Source organism: Phyllobates terribilis, unplaced genomic scaffold (genome assembly GCF_046119375.1).
Source record: "Phyllobates terribilis strain yellow unplaced genomic scaffold, ASM4611937v1 Scaffold_7__3_contigs__length_470593459, whole genome shotgun sequence".
Taxonomy (NCBI): Eukaryota; Metazoa; Chordata; class Amphibia; order Anura; family Dendrobatidae; genus Phyllobates; species Phyllobates terribilis.
The window spans coordinates 173,925,601-173,946,750 of NW_027362767.1; the positions used below are offsets into that span (position 1 = coordinate 173,925,601).

General features: G+C 48.7%; 1 protein-coding gene across 1 annotated transcript in view; it reads left to right on the plus strand.

The window, feature by feature from the left end:
• LOC141155457 (jeltraxin-like) overlaps positions 1-20,930 on the plus strand; it is a 36,597-nt gene extending 15,667 nt beyond the window's left edge. Inside the window, exon 3 of the mRNA XM_073642322.1 lies at positions 20,295-20,930. Within this exon, the coding sequence (XP_073498423.1) occupies positions 20,295-20,908 (614 nt within the window). The 3' untranslated portion in view covers positions 20,909-20,930. The remainder of the gene's footprint in view (positions 1-20,294) is intronic.
• Positions 20,931-21,150: the final 220 nt, after the last annotated feature.

Below are 21,150 nucleotides of genomic sequence, written 5' to 3' on the forward strand. Positions count from 1 at the left end.
GTTGGTGAAATGGACACCTTGCTTTCTTCAGAGACTGCACCCGGTTGCGGACACGCCGTAACCATCTTTATGTGTTTTCTTATTGTATTATTAATGTTTTGCCTTGTTATGTTTTCTAAATGTGTTTAGTCCCGGAGTACTAAATTTTACTAGGGGGGAATGTGACACCCCAGGGGTCTGGTTGCCACAGTAACGTAATGTTATGTCTGAGAGCAGGTGGGAGGTCCTTTAGTCAGGGATCCTGTGCATGCCACACCTCCTGCCCAGTCTTGGGAGGGGAAGAACTTCCCCTATATAAACCTGGGGCTGAGGCAGGGTGAGTGAGTAGAAGAAGAGAAGAAGTAGAGACAGCATAGGAAGAAACAGCAGTTACAAGGAGTCAGGGGCTGGCAGCTGCAGAGTTCGCCCTGACTAAGAAGACTTTTTACCGGACCCGGAGTCCGAGGCTGTGGGGACTAATTCCTGCCCAGCAGCAGAATCCGTCAGGCAGGGGATTTCAGGTCCTCTGGCCCAGAAGCCCGAAGGCACGGTCACACGCGTGGGACCAGCACCGCCATCGTGGAGCGGAAGCCATTAGAAGGCCCCGAGTCACCGGCCATACGGGTGAGCACCACACGGTACACTCAGGGACGTGGGCTACTTACATCAGCTCCTAGCAAGGTAGCCAGAAGAGTACAGTCAGTTTGGGAGGCCTACAACTACGCCTGGCCAGGGGAGATCCCATCTGCTCAAGGACTGACCAGGCCCCATCCGCTAGCAAGTACTCCGGGAGGGTCTTTTGTTGTTACCAGTAAAGACCCTGAACTACACCGTACCGTCTCTGAGTGGTTCCTGCTACCCCCATCATCCACGTCGGCTGCCCTGAGGCCATACCCCTCCCGTTGGGGGTTATACTATCACGCTGCATAATCCCACCATCGTCCTCAGCGGTCTGCCCTGCAGCAGCAGCCCCCTGGCTGCACTCAACGGGTGGCGTAGTCATCAACCATTTACTACTAATGGACTGCCGTCTAGTTTGACTCCCTGGGCACGGACCGGGTCACCGCCACGAGACTACAACCCTCCACAGATCCGGCTCCGGGTAAGCTCCCGCATGCGCAGCGCGACACAGGCCCAGGGGCGCGTCACACGCAGCGCAGTGATCTAGAGGGGCGTGTCTATGGACAGAGCAGCCGGCGCTGGGGCCCCATAGCAGTCGCGTGGTCTGCCTCTATGGGCAGTACGCCACTGCTTACAGAAAGGCTACCAGCCAGATGAGATCGCTGAGGCGGTGATCAGCCCAGGACTGAACCTCCGTAGTATGCTAGAAATGAAGAGTCAATTGACCTTGCAACAGCTAAAGATGATTTTAAAAGGACACTAAAGAAGAGAGTACTTCAAAATTGTTCCACTGACTCATTAACCTCTCACAGAAAAATAATGAATAACCCCAAAGTTTCTTGTTCAGAGCAATTGAACTGAAGGAAAGACTGTTGTTTGCATCCAGAGATGTAGATGCGGATGAGAAGTTTGATGCTGGACTAGTCCAGAAGAAGTTCTTGAGATCATTGGGAATGGGGTTAATCAGCAAAGACATCAAGTTGCAGCTCAAACAGTATCTAGAAGATCCTGGCATTCTGGACGAAGTCCTAATTGAAAAAATGAATGAGGCAGCTAGTTTGGAGTAAGAGAGCGAACAGAAGTTAAAGAAAGGCTCTGCTCCTAAAATCACCAAAATGAGTCAGATGAAGTTGGTGGCCAGTCTGAAGATCATCATGGAGACCCTCCAGTGCCACCTCTGAGAGGGAACTTTAACCCCTTCGCAACCCTGGGATTTTCCGTTCTTGCATTTTCGTTTTTTGCTCCCCTTGTTCCCAGAACCATAGCGTTTTTATATTTTGGTCAATATGGCCGTGTAAGGGCTTATTTTTTGCGGGACGAGTTGTAGTTTTGATCAACATTACCGTGTACGGGAAAACGGGAAAAAAATTCGAAGTGCGGTGAAATTGCAAAAAAAGTGCAATACCACAAATGTTTTTTTTACATTTTTTTTACCACGTTCACTGAATGCTAAAACTGACCTGCCATTATTATTCTCCAGGTCATTACAAGTTCGTAGACACCAAAAATGTATAGGTTCTTTTTTATTTAAGTGGTGAAAAAAAATTCCAAAGTTTGCTAAAAAAAAAAAAAAAATGGCGCCATTTTCCAAGACCCGTAGCGTCTCCATTTTTCGGGATCTGGGGCCAGGTGAGGGCTTATTTTTTGTGCGCCAAGCTGAAGTTTTTATTGATACCATTTTGGGGTAGATCCGATGTTTTGATCGCCCGTTATTGCATTTTATTGCAATGCTTGCGGCGGCGAAAAAAACATAATTCTGGCATTTAGAATTTTTTTCTCGTTACGCCGTTTACCGATCGGAGTAATTTTTTTGTATATTGATAGATCGGGCACTTATGAATGCGGTGATACCAAATATGTGTATGTGGGTTTTTTTTTTATTATTTTATTTTGAATGGGGCGAAAGGGGGGTGATTTAAACTTTTATATTTTTTTAATTTTTTTAAAATATTTTTAAAACCATTTTGTTTTCACTTTTTGCTTGCGTCTATAGTCTCCATAGGAAACTAGAAGCAGGACTTGTCTGATTGCCTCTGCTACATAGAGGCGATCAGCAGATCACCTCTATGGAGCAGAAATGCTCCAGTGCTTTGAGCGCCGACCACTGGGTGGCGCTCATAGCGATCGGCTCATGACAACCACTGGAGTCTGCTGCAGACCCAGGGTTGTCATGCCCACGCATCGGTGACCCGTGATCACGTGACGGGTTCACCGATGGACGGGGCTAAGGCCGCGCTTCCGATGGGGCTAAGGCCGCGCTTCCGGCGCGGCAATGTTAAATGCCGCTGTCAGAGATTGACAGCTGCAATGAACATGTTAACAGCTGCGGGTGCATCGCCATTCCACCCGTGGCTGTTGCGGGCACATGTCAGCTGTAATAATCAGCTGACATGTGCTTGGTTCAGTGCGATCTCAGCACCGGAGCCCTCACTGAACCGGGGGTTACAGCCTGGTGCGTACTAATACGTCCCAGGCTGTAAAGGGGTTAAATCACCAACTAAAGAGAGGACCGCCAGCGCTGACTGGGAGGAAGTACAAGGAAAACTGCGAGCCGAGTTGATTGAGGTGAAAAAGGAGGTGAAAAAGTTGATTTGTTCCAGGACAGAACCTGTATCCCTCAGATCCAGGAGTGGGTTCAAAAACAGAAGATACCCGGCTTGTGAAGCGTGCCGTTGATCAAATTAGAGTACGGTGTGTGTCCACTGTCTAAGATGTGATGAGGAAGGACATTATGCCAAGGAATGCCAGTGGTCACGGTCGTTTGGGTTAAAAGACAGGAGGTTGCCAGTGCGGGGCGACTTGTAACCACGACACGGAGGAGGCCCCAGAAGCAAATCCAAATCTCACCAAACCCCAGAACGGCGCATGAGGTAAAATGGCTGCGTCAGTAATATCCCCAAGTGTGTTCCCATCTACAACAGCTGCAAGAGAGACAGGGGCATCAGTTACTTAATGCCCAGTGCGGAGGTCAAACGATGTACTCCTGGGAGGAGGATTCCTTGGTCAGTAAAGATAGGCTCATTAGCGTAATTGGTGAAAGGTGCTTTATACAGTGCCAGCTAGATGGACTCCTGGTAAAAGCACTGTGGGACACAGGAGCCCAAGCAAGGCTTTTAAATGAAGAATGGAGAAAGCGCTACCTGCCACATACCTGCCTTCGGTCACTAAAAGAACTCTTAGGACCAGTGGAACTCCACGGCAAAGCTGTCAACTAGACCGAAATCCCTTTCCTAGGCTGGGTGGAAGTGACTTTCCAACTGAGGGCCACGAAGAACAGCAACACCATTGAGCTTTTGATACCTTTTCTCGTGACCAGTGATCAGAACGTGGCAGAGGATCCTATCCAGGGTTATAATGTAATCATAATTAATGAGTTAATCATGAAACACAAGTCAGGTGGTAGATGCAATTGCCACATCACTTGCCATACCCAATGCCATGGCGGAAAATGTAATTCATTGAGTAAAGAAAGCACAGAATACAATGGACATAAAAGAAGTCAAGGTAGGCTGACGCCCAACCATCATCCCTGCAAACCAAATGTTAGGGGTGAGGTGTGGAGTCCGGATAGAACTGGGAAGAAAAGTCCAGAAAAGACTGTTCGTGCCAAAAGACTCCTCAGAACTTCTGGAAGGCCTAGTTCAAGGTGAGACTGTGCTTACGATTCCTACTGGTGGGTTTGCTCGAGTGACAGTACTGGTGATGAATACTACGAAACATGAAATTAGACTGTATCTAAAGACTGTGTTAGGTCACATTGAAACCGTTAAAATGGTATATCCAGCCAGTGTGAGAATCGCCCAGGGGTCTGCTGTGAATTCAGTCTCCCCACCACGAATAGGGGTTGCCCAGGGGAGGAAATTGCATGACCAACCTCAGGGTCCTGGGATTTCCCAGTATCCCTGGAACACTTGTGTGCTGAAGATATAGCGATATCAAAACAGATGCTGAGAGACTGAGAGAAGAGTGTCACGCATTCTGTAAAGATGACTCTAATATAGGCTGTATCCCGTTGATGCTACTGAAAATCAAATTGAAAGACACGACCCCAATAACCAGAAGTTACATGTCTGTGCCAAAACCATTAGATCATGGAGTGAAAGAGTTTTTACAAGATCTAATCAACAGAGGTTGGGTCCAAAAGTCAAAGTTATCTTATTCCTCTCCTATTGTTTGTGTTAGGAAGAAGGACTGTACGTTGAGATTCTGCTGTGATTACCGGGAACTAAACCGAAAATCAGTACCTGATCGGCACCTGATACCAAAGATTCAAGGTAGGCTGGATAGCCTATCAGGAAGTACCTGGTTCTCTGTCCTCGATCAGGATAAAGCATACCATCAAGGGTTTGTTGAAGAGTCCAGTAGATCCTTGACAGCATTAATCACACCGTGGGGGTTATATGAGTGGATCCGCATACTGTTTGGGCTCAGTTCAGCTCCAGCACAATTTCAGAGGAGCATGGAGACCTGTTTGGAAGGATTGAGGGATGATATCTGCCAGCCGTACTTGGATGACAATGTGGAACACAGCAAAACCTTCCGGGAGCGTGTTGAACACCTGAGGACCGTATTACAGCGGTATCAACAACACCGAGTTAAGTTGACCCCAAAGAAGTGTGAACTGTTCAAAAGGCAAGTCCAAATTCTAGGGAAAATTGTGTCCGGAGAAGGATATACCATGGACCCAGCAGAAATCACTACGGTACTGGCCTTAAAAGACAAGCAGCCCTCTACCGTCAGGAAGTTGAGGCCGATCTTAGGATTCCTCTCCTACTATCATACTTACGTTCGGAACTTCTCCAGGATTGCCACCCTGCTATACCTCCTTTTGGGGGGGATGACAGAGTCAACAACACCAACGGAGAAAAAGAAGAACGCAGGTAGGACCAGGCTTAAAAGAAACAATGCCGTTTCGTACCAACAGCCCATTTTCTGGACAGCAGACCACCAGGAGGTATTGGAAGAACTAGTAGACTACGCGGTAAAACCACCCATCTTGGGATATCCTGATTTCAACTTACCATTTGTTCTTGATTGTGACGCTTCTCAAGTTGGACTGGGAGCTGCCCTGAATCAGCATCAAGATGGAAAATTGAGAGTCATTGGTTACTTTTCTAGAACGTTGACAGACGCCGAGAAGAATTACCATCCACATTCCGGAAAGTTGAAGTTCCTGGCATTGAAATGGGCTATTTGTGATCAATTTAGAGATTATCTTTACTACAGCAAAGAGTTTGAGGTATACACTGACAACAACCCTTTGACCTATGTCCTCACTACAACCAAACTGAATGCAACGGGTCAGAGATGGGTTGCTGAACTAGCTGACTTAAATTTCAGCATCAAGTACAGGACAGGAAAATGCAATGCGGATGCTGACAGATTGTCGAGAATGCCACTAGAGCCTGAGGAGTTCATGCAAGAATGGTCGGAGGAAGTCAGTCTGGAAGCAATTGAGAGCACTACCCAAGCAATGCAAGCTTATCAAGAGGAAGACACACATTTGTGGTGTCCGTTGACGGTGGATACCACCATAAAAGTGAGAGAATAAGATCACCCCCTGTCCATTCAACAACTATCAAAAGGAAAAATCCATAGAGCACAACGGGAAGATCAGATAATTGGTAGAATACTACTTTATGTGGACCAAAATCGGTTTCCAAGAAAACGGGAGAGAGATAATAAGTCACCAGCAGTATCTGTTTTAGTTAAAGAATGGACGAAGCTCTACCTCAGTGAAGATGGTATCCTGTATCGTAAAGGAGGACAAAACTGGCAGTTGGTACCACCCAGAGAATTCCGTAGGTTGATCTTCAAAAAGCTCCATGAAAACATGGGACACCTGGGAGTGGAAAGGACAACCAACTTGATCCATGAACATTTCTTCTGGACGTACATGCCGAGATATTGAGAGGTACGTGACCAGGGAGTGTGGGTGTCTGAAAGATAAACGTAGCAACATATCAACCTGGGCACCTATTGGCAACATCCAAACTATGTATCCGTTTGAGATGGTTTCAATAGACTTTCTACATCTCAAGACGTGCAAGGGTAGTTACGAATACATATTGATGGTGATGGACCATTTTACTTGATTTGCCCAAGCATATGCCACCATCAATAAAGCGGGACGAACAGCGGCAGAGAAGATCTGCAATGATTTTGCTTTGAGGTTTGGGTTCCCTACAAGGTTACACCACGACCAAGGAAGAGAATTTGATTACCAGCTCTTTGCCAAGCTAGGAAAGTACTGTAGAATTCAGTGATCCCACACAACGCCCTATCACCCAGAGGGTAATGGACATTATTGTCAATGTTGCGCACTTTAACAGCTGACAAGAAGAAAGACTGAAAGAATTCTCTGTCAAAAGTGGTACATGCCTATAACTGTACAAAGAGCGATGCAACGGGTTATTCACCCTTCTTCCTAATTTATGGACCATCGCCAAGACTGTCAATCGACATCATGTTCGATACTCTGGTGTCAGAGACTTACAGAACATATCCGGAGTACGTTCGGAAATGGAAGGAACGGATGGCAGAGGCATACAACATAGCGTCCAAAGTGGTTACGCAAGGACAGAGCAAGAGTAAGGAGTACTATGATTAAAAATGTTATGGAGCAGAATTGGCACCGGGAAGCTGGGTGCTAGTCAAGAACGTACGTGAGAAAGGCGGCCCAGGAAAACTTCATTCGTACTGGGAAGACAAGGTGTATGTGGTCGTAAAGAAGAAAGCCGATGACAGTCCAGTGTATGAAATCCGATTGGAAAGAGGGTACAAGAAAACCAGAATAGTCAATTGGAATTTATTACTACCCTGTGATTATCTCCCACCACAACAAGACTTCCCAGAAGCAGACCGACATCGACCGAAACCGACTAAGAGATCACCACAGATTGAAGCTCCGGTGGTGGATAGTGACCTTGAATGTTGGAGAAGAACACACCGTTGTATTTCTCGGACCGGCAAGGAGAGGGATGTACCATCCTCAGGAGAGTGAACTAAGTCCCGAGGCTCCAGAGTATGTACCAAGGAGTACAGATGAAGTCCAATTCAGATCAGATGATCGAACACTGGTCACTGGAGAGACCGATCGACAGTCAGGAGAAGCGGAATTACCAGACCGTGTGGAACCAGGTGATTCCGGAGAAGTACAGGAACTTACAGAGGCAGTTTCAGGAGCATCTGAGGAAGCACAGGAAATGAGTGCGGCGTAAGAAACTCCTGTGACCGAAGAACCCATGGTATCTGAGGGACAACCCACCAGAAGGATATCTACTCGAGAAGTGAGGAGGCCCGTGATGCTGACGTATGAGACACTTGGTGAACAGAGTCAAGTGCCAAGGACTGTCGACTGGAAACAGTTATCTCTGTCTATGTGCCAGGTAAGCCCACTGGAGTGGTATTCACCACCGAGAGGCAGTATGGAAGATGTTGCCTGGTGGAAAGACTTGTTTTCATACTTTGATTTTCCTTAAAAGACTTTGCAGAAACGAAGAACTGGTTGAAGGCCTAGTGAGAGAGAGAGCTGGTTGAAGACCTACGAAAAGCTCCAGCTGAAGAGACACTGATTGTGTTAATTGTGTTAATTGTTTATTTCTTACAGGAGTACGACAAGAAAAAGGTTGTAGAATAGGTTGTTATAAATGTTCATAAATGTTATGCCAATTTGTATATAAAGTTACTCAACTTTCACCACTGTCTCAGAATTGGTCAGATTGACCAATTAAGACGAATGTCGAGGACGACATTCAAAAAGGAGGGAAAAGTGTGACATGCAGAAATAGCGCTGTTGCTTCAAAAGCATCCAGCAACTGTTACAAATAACACAAGCACAGGATACAGGAAGTGTTGTGCTTCAGAAGCATCCAGCAACTAGAGGGGTTAACACAGTCACAGGAGACAGGGAGTGTTTTAGCAGAGCCCCACGGGGATTGTGGGGAACTTGTTATTGTAGTCTGGCTGAAGCCGAAGAGAAATGTGGTATGTTATCTGGATCTGACAGAAGGCAATTGAACAGGATTCAGATCAGGAGAGAAACTAAACACAGGTCAGATAAACTCCCTGAACTAACAGTGCAGAGTATTATCGGGCAGGAAGATAAGGAGTGGAAGGAATTGTGTCACAGGGATCATCTCCCTCATCAAACTCTTCCCCTCCATCTCCATGCAGGATAAAGAATGCTGTGTACTATTGTGTCCTTATGAAGGAAAAGCCTGTGGTTGTGTATGCATAGAAGTGTGCTGCTAAGAGATCTAATCTATGCTGAATTATGCTACTGAAGAGACTGTAATACTGTGCCTTGTGAAGAAAATACTGTATTGTTGCTGGAGCCAGTTGTTCAAGAAACTCAGACTGTACTGTCATGAAGATTGTTTCTGTAATATCCCTGAATTGCACTGCCCGTGCTTCAGATTAAATTCTACTGTTAAACTGTTGAAAAAGACTCTTGTCAGATGTGACTGGTCAGCAATTGAATCTATCATGCGCCTGAGAGAACCTGCAGCCTATGATCGCCCCGAGTAACGGTTCCCCCAGGATTCCAAAGAATTCATGAAACCCGTCTCGCCCTATCTGAACTTAGCGGCATGCGTGTAACAAATATATATATATATATATATACAGTACAGACTAAAAGTTTGGACACACCTTCTCATTTAAAGATTTTTCTGTATTTTCATGACTTTGAAAATTGTACATTCACACTGAAGGCATCAAAACTATGAATTAACACATGTGGAATTATATACTTAACAAAAAAGTGTGAAACAACTGAAAATATGTCTTATATTCGAGGTTCTTCAAAGTAGTCACCTTTTGCTTTGATGACTGCTTTGCACACTCTTGGCATTCTCTTGATGAGCTTCAAGAGGTAGTCACCGGAAATGGTTTTCACTTCACAGGTGTGCCCTGTCAGGATTAATAAGTGGGATTTCTTGCCTTACAAATGGGGTTGGGACCATCAGTTGTGTTGTGCAGAAGTCAGGTGGATACACAGCTGATAGTCCTACTGAATAGACTGTTAGAATTTGCATTATGGCAAGAAAAAAGCAGCTAAGTAAAGAAAAGCGAGTGGCCATCATTACTTTAAGAAATGAAGGTCAGTCAGTATGAAAAATTGGGCAAACTTTGAAAGTGTCCCAAGTGCAGTTGCAAAAACCATCAAGCGCTACAAAGAAACTGGCTCACATGAGGACCGCCCCAGGAAAGGAAGACCAAGAGTCATCTCTGCTTCTGAGGATAAGTTTATCCGAGTCACCAGCCTCAGAAATCTCAGGTTAACAGCAGCTCAGATAAGAGACCAGGTCAATGCCACACAGAGTTCTAGCAGCAGACACATCTCTACAGCAACTGTTAAGAGGAGACTTTGTGCAGCAGGCCTTCATGGTAAAATAGCTGCTAAGAAACCACTGCTAAGGACAGGCAACAAACAGAAAACACTTGTTTGGGCTAAAGAACACAAGGAATGGACATTAGACCAGTGGAAATCTGTGCTTTGGTCTGATGAGTCCAAATTTGAGATCTTTGGTTCCAACCACCGTGTCTTTGTGCAATGCAGAAAAGGTGAATGGATGGACTCTACATGCCTGGTTCCCACCGTGAAGCATGGAGGAGGAGGTGTGATGGTGTGGGGGTACTTTGCTGGTGACACTGTTGGGGATTTATTCAAAATTGAAGGCATACTGAACCAGCATGGCTACCACAGCATCTTGCGGCGACATGCTATTCCATCCGGTTTGCGTTTAGTTGGACCATCATTTATTTTTCAACAGGACACTGACCCCAAACACACCTCCAGGCTGTGTAAGGGCTATTTGACCAAGAAAGAGAGTGATGGGGTGCTACGCCAGATGACCTGGCCTCCACAGTTACCAGACCTGAACCCAATCGAGATGGTTTGGGGTGAGCTGGACCGCAGAGTGAAGGCAAAAGGGCCAACAAGTGCTAAGCATCTCTGGGAACTCCTTCAAGATTGTTGGAAGACCATTTCCGGTGACTACCTCTTGAAGCTCATCAAGAGAATGCCAAGAGTGTGCAAAGCAGTCATCAAAGCAAAAGGTGGCTACTGTGAAGAACCTAGAATATAAGACATATTTTCAGTTGTTTCACACTTTTTTGTTGTTTCACACTTTTTTGTTAAGTATATAATTCCACATGTGTTAATTCATAGTTTTGATGCCTTCAGTGTGAATGTACAATTTTCATAGACAAGAAAATACAGAAAAATCTTTAAATGAGAAGGTGTGTCCAAACTTTTGGTCTGTACTGTATATATATATATATATATATATATATATATATATATATATATATATACATATACTGTGACAAAGTCACTGTCAAAGTACTGGAGGGAAGATATGTACGAGGGTCAGTCAATAAGTAATGCCTCCTATTTTTTTTCTCCTTAAATAAGGCAGTTATGTTAAATATTCGAATTTGGCACAATTCCTCAAACCCTCTTCTCCAATCCACAGCAATTGCAACTTCCTGCACCAACAGGTGGCAGGACTGTATCCGTTTGCAAAATGGCTGACATCGATGTTCGTATTAGACAATGTTCTGTGATTGAATTCTTGCAGAAGGTGAAACGCCCATTCGAATTCATGAGAGACTGAAAAATGTGTCCGGTGATGCAACAGTGGATGTCAGTACTGTTAGACGATGGGTTCGTCGCTGTAACACAGCTGAAGGGCCATCACCGTTGGCTGACAAAATGCGGAGTGGCAGGCCAGTAACCGCAGAGACTCCAAGCAACATTCAGCGAGTCGATGACATCATTTGTGGTGACCGCCGGGTGACTGCAGATGAATTGTGTGGCATTATCTGCCTCAGTAAAGGCAGTGTGATGAAAATTATTGGACAACTGGGATACAGAAAAGTTTGTGCACAGTGGGTCCCAAGAATGCTTTTTACCATGCTGGAATACATGCCCTTGTTAAACGGTGGACCAAGACTGTGGAAATGGATGGAGATTATATTGAAAAGTGACAAATTAATTGTTAATGTTGTGGTTTTCAACCTATGTAATTGCATTTGAATTTCTTGCCAATTAAAAGGAGAAAAAAAATAGGAGGCATTACTTATTGACTGACCCTCGTAGCACTGAGAATCTTAGCTCCAGTAATTAAAAATAGGAAATAGGTTCCAGCACACGAGTGGGTTAAACAGCCATTTTGGGTGCTAGGGTGATTGAACACCTGTAGAGAGGGAGGAGATCAGAAGATAAAATCCCAGCCTGGAGAGCATTTCCTGTGGGGGTGGGCTGGAGGTGAAAGCTCTTAGCTGTTTGTTTCCAACATGCTGTTTGTTTGAAGATTTCAGGTCTCCTGGTGTGAATCCCTTTGTTGAAGGACATGGAAGCTGGACTCTAAGCCAGTTGGGCTAAACAGCTCTATTGTATGGACTCGTTATTTTATGTTTTGCCTTCTGCCGGATAAAGGCTGTATTTATGTTTTCTGGTGACGTGATTTATGAGACTTGCAATAAATCAACCGCTCTTTAAATAGAAACGGTTCCTGTGTCTGCCTCTTTAAGAAGCCGAATGAGTTGATCTACCACAATACACACACACAAAACACTTTAGAAAGGGTGAGGTGCAGAATTTGATTCCCAGACCAATATACATATGAGAAATTCTGCACTGTCTCAAAGTTTCTTACTCCATGTGACGCGCCCCTGGGAATGTGTCGCGCTGCGTTGCGCACGCGGGAGCCTACCCGGAGCCGGATCAGTGGAGGGTTGTAGTCTCGTGGCGGTGACCCGGTCCGTGCCCAGGGAGTCAAACTAGACGGCAGTCTATTAGTAGTAAATAGTTGAGGACTACGCCACCCGTTGAGTGCAGCCAGGGAGCTGCTGCTGCAGGGCAGACCGCTGAGGCCGGTGGTAGGATTGTGCAGCGTGATAGTATAACCCCCAACGGGAGGGGTATGGCCTCAGGGCAGCCGACGTGGATGATGGGGGTAGCAGGAACCACTCAGAGACGGTACGGTGTAGTTCAGGGTCTTTACTGGTAACAACGACAGACCCTCCCGGAGTACTTGCTAGCAAACGGGGCCTGGTCAGTCTTTGAGCAGATGGGATCTCCCCTGGCCAGGCGTAGTTGTAGGCCTCCCAAACTGACTGTACTCTTCTGGCTACCTTGCTAGAAGCTGATGTAAGTAGCCCACGTCCCTGAGTGTACCGTGTGGTGCTCACCCGTATGGCCGGTGACTCGGGGCCTTCTAATGGCTTCCGCTCCACGATGGCGGTGCTGGTCCCACGCGTGTGACCGTGCCTTCGGGCTTCTGGGCCAGAGGACCTGAAATCCCCTGCCTGACGGATTCTGCTGCTGGGTAGGAGTTAGTCCCCACAGCCTCGGACTCCGGGTCCGGTAAAGAATCTTCTTAGTCAGGGCGAACTCTGCAGCTGCCAGCCCCTGACTCCTTGTAACTCTGCTGTTTCCTATGCTGCTTCTTGTCTCCACTCTCCTTGCCTGACTCACCCTGCCTCAGCCCCGGGTTTATACAGGGGAAGTTCTTCCCCTCCCAAGACTGGGCAGGAGGTGTGGCATGCACAGGATCCCTGACCAAAGGACCTCCCACCTGCTCTCAGACATAACATTACATTACTGTGGAAAACCAGACCCCTGGGGTGCCACATTCCCCCCTAGTGAAATTTAGTACTCCGGGACTAAACACATTTAGAAAAACATAACAAAGTATAACAATAACAATACTATAAGAAAAACACATAAGATGGTTACGGCGTGTCCGCAACCGGATGCAGTCTCTGAAGAAAAGCAAAGGTGTCCATTTCACCAACACAGGGAGACGTAACCAGGTAGGGGTCTGTCCTACCCCGAGTCCTTAACAGTCTCTAGTCCATCCTGGGTTACGCTCCAACTATATACAAGGATTCCCGGTAAATCCACCAAGGTTTCCTAAAAACAACTGGAAACACAAAATTATACACAAGCAACAATACACAGATAAACATAAATAAAACTATTTTTACACTTCAAATTCTCCAGCGTGCGGGTAACTGGCCTCTAGTGGCCCTAGTGGACCTACGGAGCTGACTGTCTGGCCCTGAACTACAGGGTGTAGGAGCTGTCAAGGGTAAACTGGGCAGCTGTCTACCGGCTCTTTGTCTCACTAGGGGTACGGCAGGCTCACTATAAGCAGAGGGTTGATTCTCCTGTTCTACTCGTGTGGAGTCTTCTGCCTCCTGGACCGGCTGTTCTTCCAGCTCTACCCGTTGCTCCGTAGGTTCTTGGGATGATGGTTGGAGGAAGGTGAGTACGGGTACCACAACTGCACCATTGACTTGAGTCCAAGACCGAGGGAAGTCCCCGAGCACGGTACTAACTATATCTTCCCTTTCCTCTACGGGTCGATGGTCTTCTTGTTCTTCTTCAGGGTTCCTCAGTTGTTCGGGACACTTCTTCAGGTGGTCCCGGGATACAATGGCTGTGGTTTCCCCTCCGTCTTTACTGATGGTACAGACCTTCGGGTTCTCGTGGCTTGAGGGCAGTACGGTGTACGGGTCCTTCTCCCACTGGTCATCCAACTTGTGGAGCCGTCTTTTCCTCTTCAAGACCTGCTCTCCGGGTACCAGGGGAACAGCGGGAGCATACTGGTTGTAAGTCTTCTCTTGTCTTTCCCTAGCCTGACAGAGACTTCGCTCCACGCTCTCTTGTACTCTCCGGTACTGCTGCTGCCTCTCTGTGTCCCAGTCTGTTTCTGGTGAAGTGTCCTCAGGTGTCAGGACTCCCATTTCCAGGTCAACAGGTAACTTACCAGGTCTCGCCCTCATTAGGTAAGCCGGGGTACAGTTGGTGGAACCTACCGGGATGTGGTTGTATAGGTCCACCAGATCGGGCAACTTCTCAGGCCACAGACTGCGTTCTTCCAGGGGCAATGTTTTTAGAAGATCCATTACCACCTGGTTCATTTTTTCACAAAGTCCATTAGTTTGCGGATGGTAGGGTGTCGTCCTTATCTTCCGGCAGCCATACAGATTGCAGAATTCCTGGAAGACCTCCGCTTCAAAGGCAGGTCCCTGGTCCGTCAGCACTTGGTCCGGGTACCCGTGTGGACGGCAGAAGTGCTGCTGGAAGGCTCTAGCTGCTGTTTGAGCCGTTAAGTCCTTGACGGGGACGACAACCAAGAACCGGGAGTAATGATCCACGATGGTTAACGCGTAGACGTAGCCACTTCTGCTTGGGGTCAGTTTTACATGATCCAAGGCTACCAGTTCCAACGGTTGCCGGGTGACGATGGACTGCAGGGGAGTCTTCTGGCTGGCCCGGTCCTTCCTTCTCAGATTGCACGGGCCACAGTCTCTGCACCACTTCTCGATGGTTCCCCTCATGCCTACCCAGTGGAACCGCTCGCGCAGCAGGAACTCCAGCTTTTTCCACCCGAAGTGTCCAGCTCCGTCGTGTAACCTCCATCACCATGGCTGCGTCTCTTCGTGGCACCACTACTTGCCAGAGTAGTTCATGCGTCCGGGAGTTGACCATTCTGCGGCACAACTTCCCCTTGTAAAGGAATAGTCGACTCTTCTCCGCCCATAGTTGTTTGGCTTCCTCCGGAGCGTCTGGTTCAAGGCGAGCCTCCGGCCGAGTCAGCATCTCCTTCACCAGTCGGACGGCAGGGTCGCTGTCTTGCGTTTCCGCCCAGTTGTAGTGGGGTAAGGGGTTCAACGTAGCAGCCTGCTTACCCCTTACCCGGTGGGAATACTGGATAGTCCCATGACGGTGGAACGCAGGGAGTTCAACTTCTTCCAGTCCCTCCGGATCTTCTCCTTCGTCCGGCAGGTTGGGCATCCTGGACAGGGCATCCGCGTTAGTATTGGAGCGTCCTGCCCGGTATTTGATTGTGAACTCGTAGTTGGACAGACGGGCCATCCACCTCTGCTCCAGGGCACCGAGTCTTGCCGTGTCCAGGTGTGTCAACGGGTTGTTATCCGTGTATACGGTGAACCGGGAAGAAGCGAGGTAATGCCTAAAGCGCTCGGTGACTGCCCATACCACGGCCAGGAACTCTAGCTTAAATGAGCTGTAATTCTCGGGGTTCCTTTCGGTGGGTCGCCGTTTTCGGCTGGCATAGGAGATTACTCGTTCTCTCCCCTGCTGAATCTGGGACAGTACGGCTCCTAGCCCGATGTTACTGGCGTCGGTGTAGAGGATGAAGGGCTGGCTATAGTCCGGGTACGCCAAGATTTCATCCCCCGTGAGGGCCATCTTCAGCTGGCGGAAGGACTCTTCTTCTAGCTCTTCCCATTTGAAGGGCGGCTTCTGGTTCTTGGCCTTTCGGGACTGGCCTATCAGGAGGTCCTGCATAGGCGCTGCCTTTTTGGTGAAACCGGGAATAAACCTTCGGTAGTAGCCTACCAACCCTAGGAACTGCCGCACTTCTTTTACGCTGGAGGGGCTTGGCCATCCCTTAATTGCGGTGATCTTATCGGGGTCGGGAGCCACTCCGTCAGCGCTCACCACGTGTCCCAGGTATTGCACCTTTGGTTTCAGGAGGTGACACTTGGAGGGTTTCACCTTTAGGCCGTAACTCGCCAGAGCTTCGAACACCTCCGCCAGGTGTTTCAGGTGGTCCTCATAAGTTTTGGAGTATACGATGACATCGTCCAGGTACAACAGGACCGTCTCGAAGTTTCTGTGGCCCAGACAGCACTCCATTAATCGTTGGAAGGTTCCTGGGGCGTTGCAGAGTCCAAACGGCATGCAGGTGAACTCGCTAAGTCCCATCGGGGTGGTGAATGCGGTCTTCTCCCGGTCCGCCTCTGCTACAGGAACCTGCCAGTACCCGCTAGTGAGATCCAAGGTAGAGAAGTTAGCAGATCTTAAAGCAGCCAATGACTCCTCTATCCTTGGTAAGGGGTACGCATCCTTGTGTGTGATACGGTTGATTTTCCGGTAATCTACACACATCCTCATGGTGTTGTCTTTCTTTTTGACTAAAACTAGTGGGGCTGCCCAGGGGCTACAGCTATCCCGGATTACCCCAGCCTCCTTCATGTCTCTAAGCATTCCCTTGGCGTGTTGGTAATGTGCAGGGGGTACGGGTCGATACCTCTCTTTTATGGGAGGATGATCTCCCGTGGGGATGCGGTGTTCTACCCCCTTGACTCGCCCGAAGTCTAACGGGTGTTTACTAAACACTCTCTCATACTCTTGAACCACCCGATAGACTCCTTGTTTCTGATGTGAGGGAGTGGAATCAGTACCCAAATGTAGTTGCTGACACCAGTCCTCCATGTCTTTCTTAGAGCCGTTACCTTCCTCCGGGTGAGATGGAGGCAAGGGTTCCACAGATTGTATAGAATTTTGATTAGTGGTATATAATTTGGCTAGCGTGGCATACCGGGGCAGGTACACTTCCCTCTCCCCGATATTTATTATGCGAATGGGCACCCTCCCATGGCGTACATTGACCACCCCCCGTGCTGTCAAAATGGTGGGCCTACTGTCTGAGTAAACTGGTTCTACCATTGCCTGGTAATCTCTACCTCTCAGACCAATAGCTGCCCGGCACCAAATCATCATTTCACTTTTTGGGGGCATGGCAATAGGAAAAGGGTCACACATTCTTACGCTACCAATCTCACCGCCGGAGAGTTCCACTTGTTGCCGTTGCATCAGTGCCCGGATCTCTTTCTGGAGCACCCGCTGCTCGCCGGAGCTGGCGTTCTTGGCAACCTGCTGTAAAAGGAAAATCACCTCTGCAAGACAATTTTCAATTACGTTAGTTCCTAGAGTTATTTTTGGGTGACTCTCATGTTTATCAATATCTACAATGATCAGTCCCTGTGCGGCCAGTTCGACTCTACCGATTTTGAGGGTCACCTCTTTAAATCCGATCTGTGGCACGGGCTGGCCATTGCTGGCGATGATACTCAAGTCGTCGTCAGGGTAGCGGGTAATATCCGAGTCATTCCAGTACTGCTTGAAGAGCACGTACGGGATGGTGGTGACCTGTGACCCGGTATCCAGTAGGGCACTCATGGGAATGCCATCCAGTACCACAGGCAAGACTGGACGTCCTCCCACATATCTGTCGCGCCAGTTCGATGGGCCTGGTGATCTTTTTCCTGGGGGTTGGCCCTCTACCCCAGGTTGTGCCCGTTTAAAGAACAGTACCTTTCCATATGTCCGGGTTGATTGCAGCGGCGGCAGATGGGTCGTCCGTCCTCGCTGTATCGGTCACTGGGTCTTCCTCTGGCCGGTGGGGTCCTCCTTGGTCGACGCCACGGGATGTCCTCCGGTCCGGATGCCAGCTGGATCTTCCCTGGGGTGGAAACCTGTAAAGACTGCACAGTTCGGGTTAGCGCAGCAACGCTCTTAGCTAGCTCTTGGACCTGATGGTGTAGGTCTGGAGCCGGGTCATTGTCCAAAGCCTGCGCATCAGCTCCCACAGGCCCTGCCGACAAGGGCGCCGCCTCCTGGTGGTAAGTGATAGCTGGGCGCCTGTGGGTAACAACGCCACCCGGTGCTGGTTCTCGGAGCACCCGGATAGCTCTATCCTTGAACTGTGCAAAGTCCAGATGGGGATCCTGTAAGGCCATTGCCCGCAACTGGGTTCGGTGGGCATTGCAATATAAACCCTCTATAAATTGTTCAGTCAACAGCCTGTCCTCGTTTCCCACCCCATCAGGGTCGGTCTGCTTTATGGCCCTCAGGGCCTCTTGTAGGTTTAGTGCATAGTCCCTTATACTCTCATGCGCTCGCTGCTTGCACCCGTAGAATCTAAGCTTAATCTCGGCTGAGGTGCGGGTATCAAAGGTGTCCTTCAGCCGGGTTAGTATCCCTGCGACAGTCTTCCTCCCAGGTGGCCAGGATTTTACTTCCCTTTTGGCTGCCCCGGTTAGTTGGGCCACCAGGATGCTCACTTTTTGCTCTTCTGTGAGGGGGTACACCTGGAAGAGGCTATCCAGCTTTTCTCTAAAGTCATGCAGGGTATGTGACTCCCCTGAGTACTGGGGTAGCCAAGCTGCTCCCGGGATATAGGGCATTGTGAAGGGCATAACTGCAGCAGCGGTAGCGCTGGCGGGGGTTGGGGCAGTGAAGCTCTCCTCCGTATCCGACATCTTCCTCCCCCCTAGTGGACCGTGGCCTACCTTGCGATGATCCTCTTCCGTAGGCCGCGGCTCCGCAGTGGATCGTCAGGGTTGAGGACCTTCCGTCGCGCTCCTGTGACGTCGGCGTCTGCTGGGCTCCTTCCAGGACCTTACGCAACGTCCGGACGTGAGGCGGGGCTTCAGTTCTCGCGCGCTTTCAGAGTCCACGCCCCTCTTCTTCCCGCGCGGCGTCCCCAAGATGGCGTCCAACGGCGGGAAAACTCCACGGATGGCGGGAAGAAGGCCGAAGATGGCGCCGGATGGCGGGAAACTTCACCGATGGCGGGAAGAAGATAGAAGATGGCGCCGGATGGCGGGAAACCTCCACGGATAGCGGGAATCTTCACCACTGGTAAGTTTGAACAGTCTTTGCTTTTCAGGCACGCAGTACCCGGTGGTTGCGGGCACGAGATCCTGCCGACTACGCCAAAGTTGACGCGCCCCTGGGAATGTGTCGCGCTGCGTTGCGCACGCGGGAGCCTACCCGGAGCCGGATCAGTGGAGGGTTGTAGTCTCGTGGCGGTGACCCGGTCCGTGCCCAGGGAGTCAAACTAGACGGCAGTCTATTAGTAGTAAATAGTTGAGGACTACGCCACCCGTTGAGTGCAGCCAGGGAGCTGCTGCTGCAGGGCAGACCGCTGAGGCCGGTGGTAGGATTGTGCAGCGTGATAGTATAACCCCCAACGGGAGGGGTATGGCCTCAGGGCAGCCGACGTGGATGATGGGGGTAGCAGGAACCACTCAGAGACGGTACGGTGTAGTTCAGGGTCTTTACTGGTAACAACGACAGACCCTCCCGGAGTACTTGCTAGCAAACGGGGCCTGGTCAGTCTTTGAGCAGATGGGATCTCCCCTGGCCAGGCGTAGTTGTAGGCCTCCCAAACTGACTGTACTCTTCTGGCTACCTTGCTAGAAGCTGATGTAAGTAGCCCACGTCCCTGAGTGTACCGTGTGGTGCTCACCCGTATGGCCGGTGACTCGGGGCCTTCTAATGGCTTCCGCTCCACGATGGCGGTGCTGGTCCCACGCGTGTGACCGTGCCTTCGGGCTTCTGGGCCAGAGGACCTGAAATCCCCTGCCTGACGGATTCTGCTGCTGGGTAGGAGTTAGTCCCCACAGCCTCGGACGCCGGGTCCGGTAAAGAATCTTCTTAGTCAGGGCGAACTCTGCAGCTGCCAGCCCCTGACTCCTTGTAACTCTGCTGTTTCCTATGCTGCTTCTTGTCTCCACTCTCCTTGTCTCACTCACCCTGCCTCAGCCCCGGGTTTATACAGGGGAAGTTCTTCCCCTCCCAAGACTGGGCAGGAGGTGTGGCATGCACAGGATCCCTGACCAAAGGACCTCCCACCTGCTCTCAGACATAACATTACATTACTGTGGAAAACCAGACCCCTGGGGTGCCACACATGCATATCTCAATCTGGCCCATGGTAAGGCCTTACTTGGCTCCATAACAATAAATGCCCCATTTGCTTTTCATATAAATCTAAACAAACGTAGTGAGATTCATCTTGAATGTTCATGTTTATCTGGTCTGAACTTTTTGTCAGGCACTGTTGTTTTTTCTTTTTTAGATTTGCATGGCGCGTCTTTTCTGTTTTCTAAAAGCAGTGACACAGCAAGAGTGGTTTTGAAGCCCACCACCACAGGACCATTGAGAGACATCACCGCCTGCCTGCAGTCCTTCACGGACAATGTCCAGAGAGACTCCCTTTTTACACTGGAGGCTAAAAAGTTCAAACCTCAGTTCCATCTTTTTCAAATCTCAAATTATTACTACGTTGCCATAGAAGGAGATCAAATTTACTATATGACCAGTAAAGAGAGCATGGAGTGGAGACTCATCTGTGTGTCCTGGGAGTCCAGCACAGGGGTCATCCATTTAGTTGTCAATGGGAAACTCTTCCCAAGAAGAGTTTTAAAACCAGGTTTTATCATAGATTCAAATGTTACTATGGTCCTCGGGCAGAACCTTATCACTGCTGGCCTAAGTTTATCTGGAGGATCCACTTATGTGGGTGAAATTAGAAACGTCCATGTGTGGGATCACGCACTCCACCCCAGTGAGATGCAATCAATGTACTATAATAATTGTTATTACTGTAATGGAAGTGTCATTAGCTGGGAGTCTGTGGACTATGAGGTTTATGGAGATGTCATTTTGTATAAACCATCCATAAAACCTTAGTGGATGTATGTAAATTGTTGAGAAAATTACATATATCTGATATAGGTAAAGTCCTTCTGAACGTCCTCTGGGAATGACTCCTATAACCAGAGTCTTTTTTTACTCAAACCCTAGAGATGCTTTTTGTAGAGTAACCCCTGGGAACGACACTTACCGATAGCCAGAACCTTTCTGACTATGTTCACAAAACCTGCTCTCTTGGCAGTAAAGTAGCAGTGTCAAAAAAATCAGGTTTTGATGAT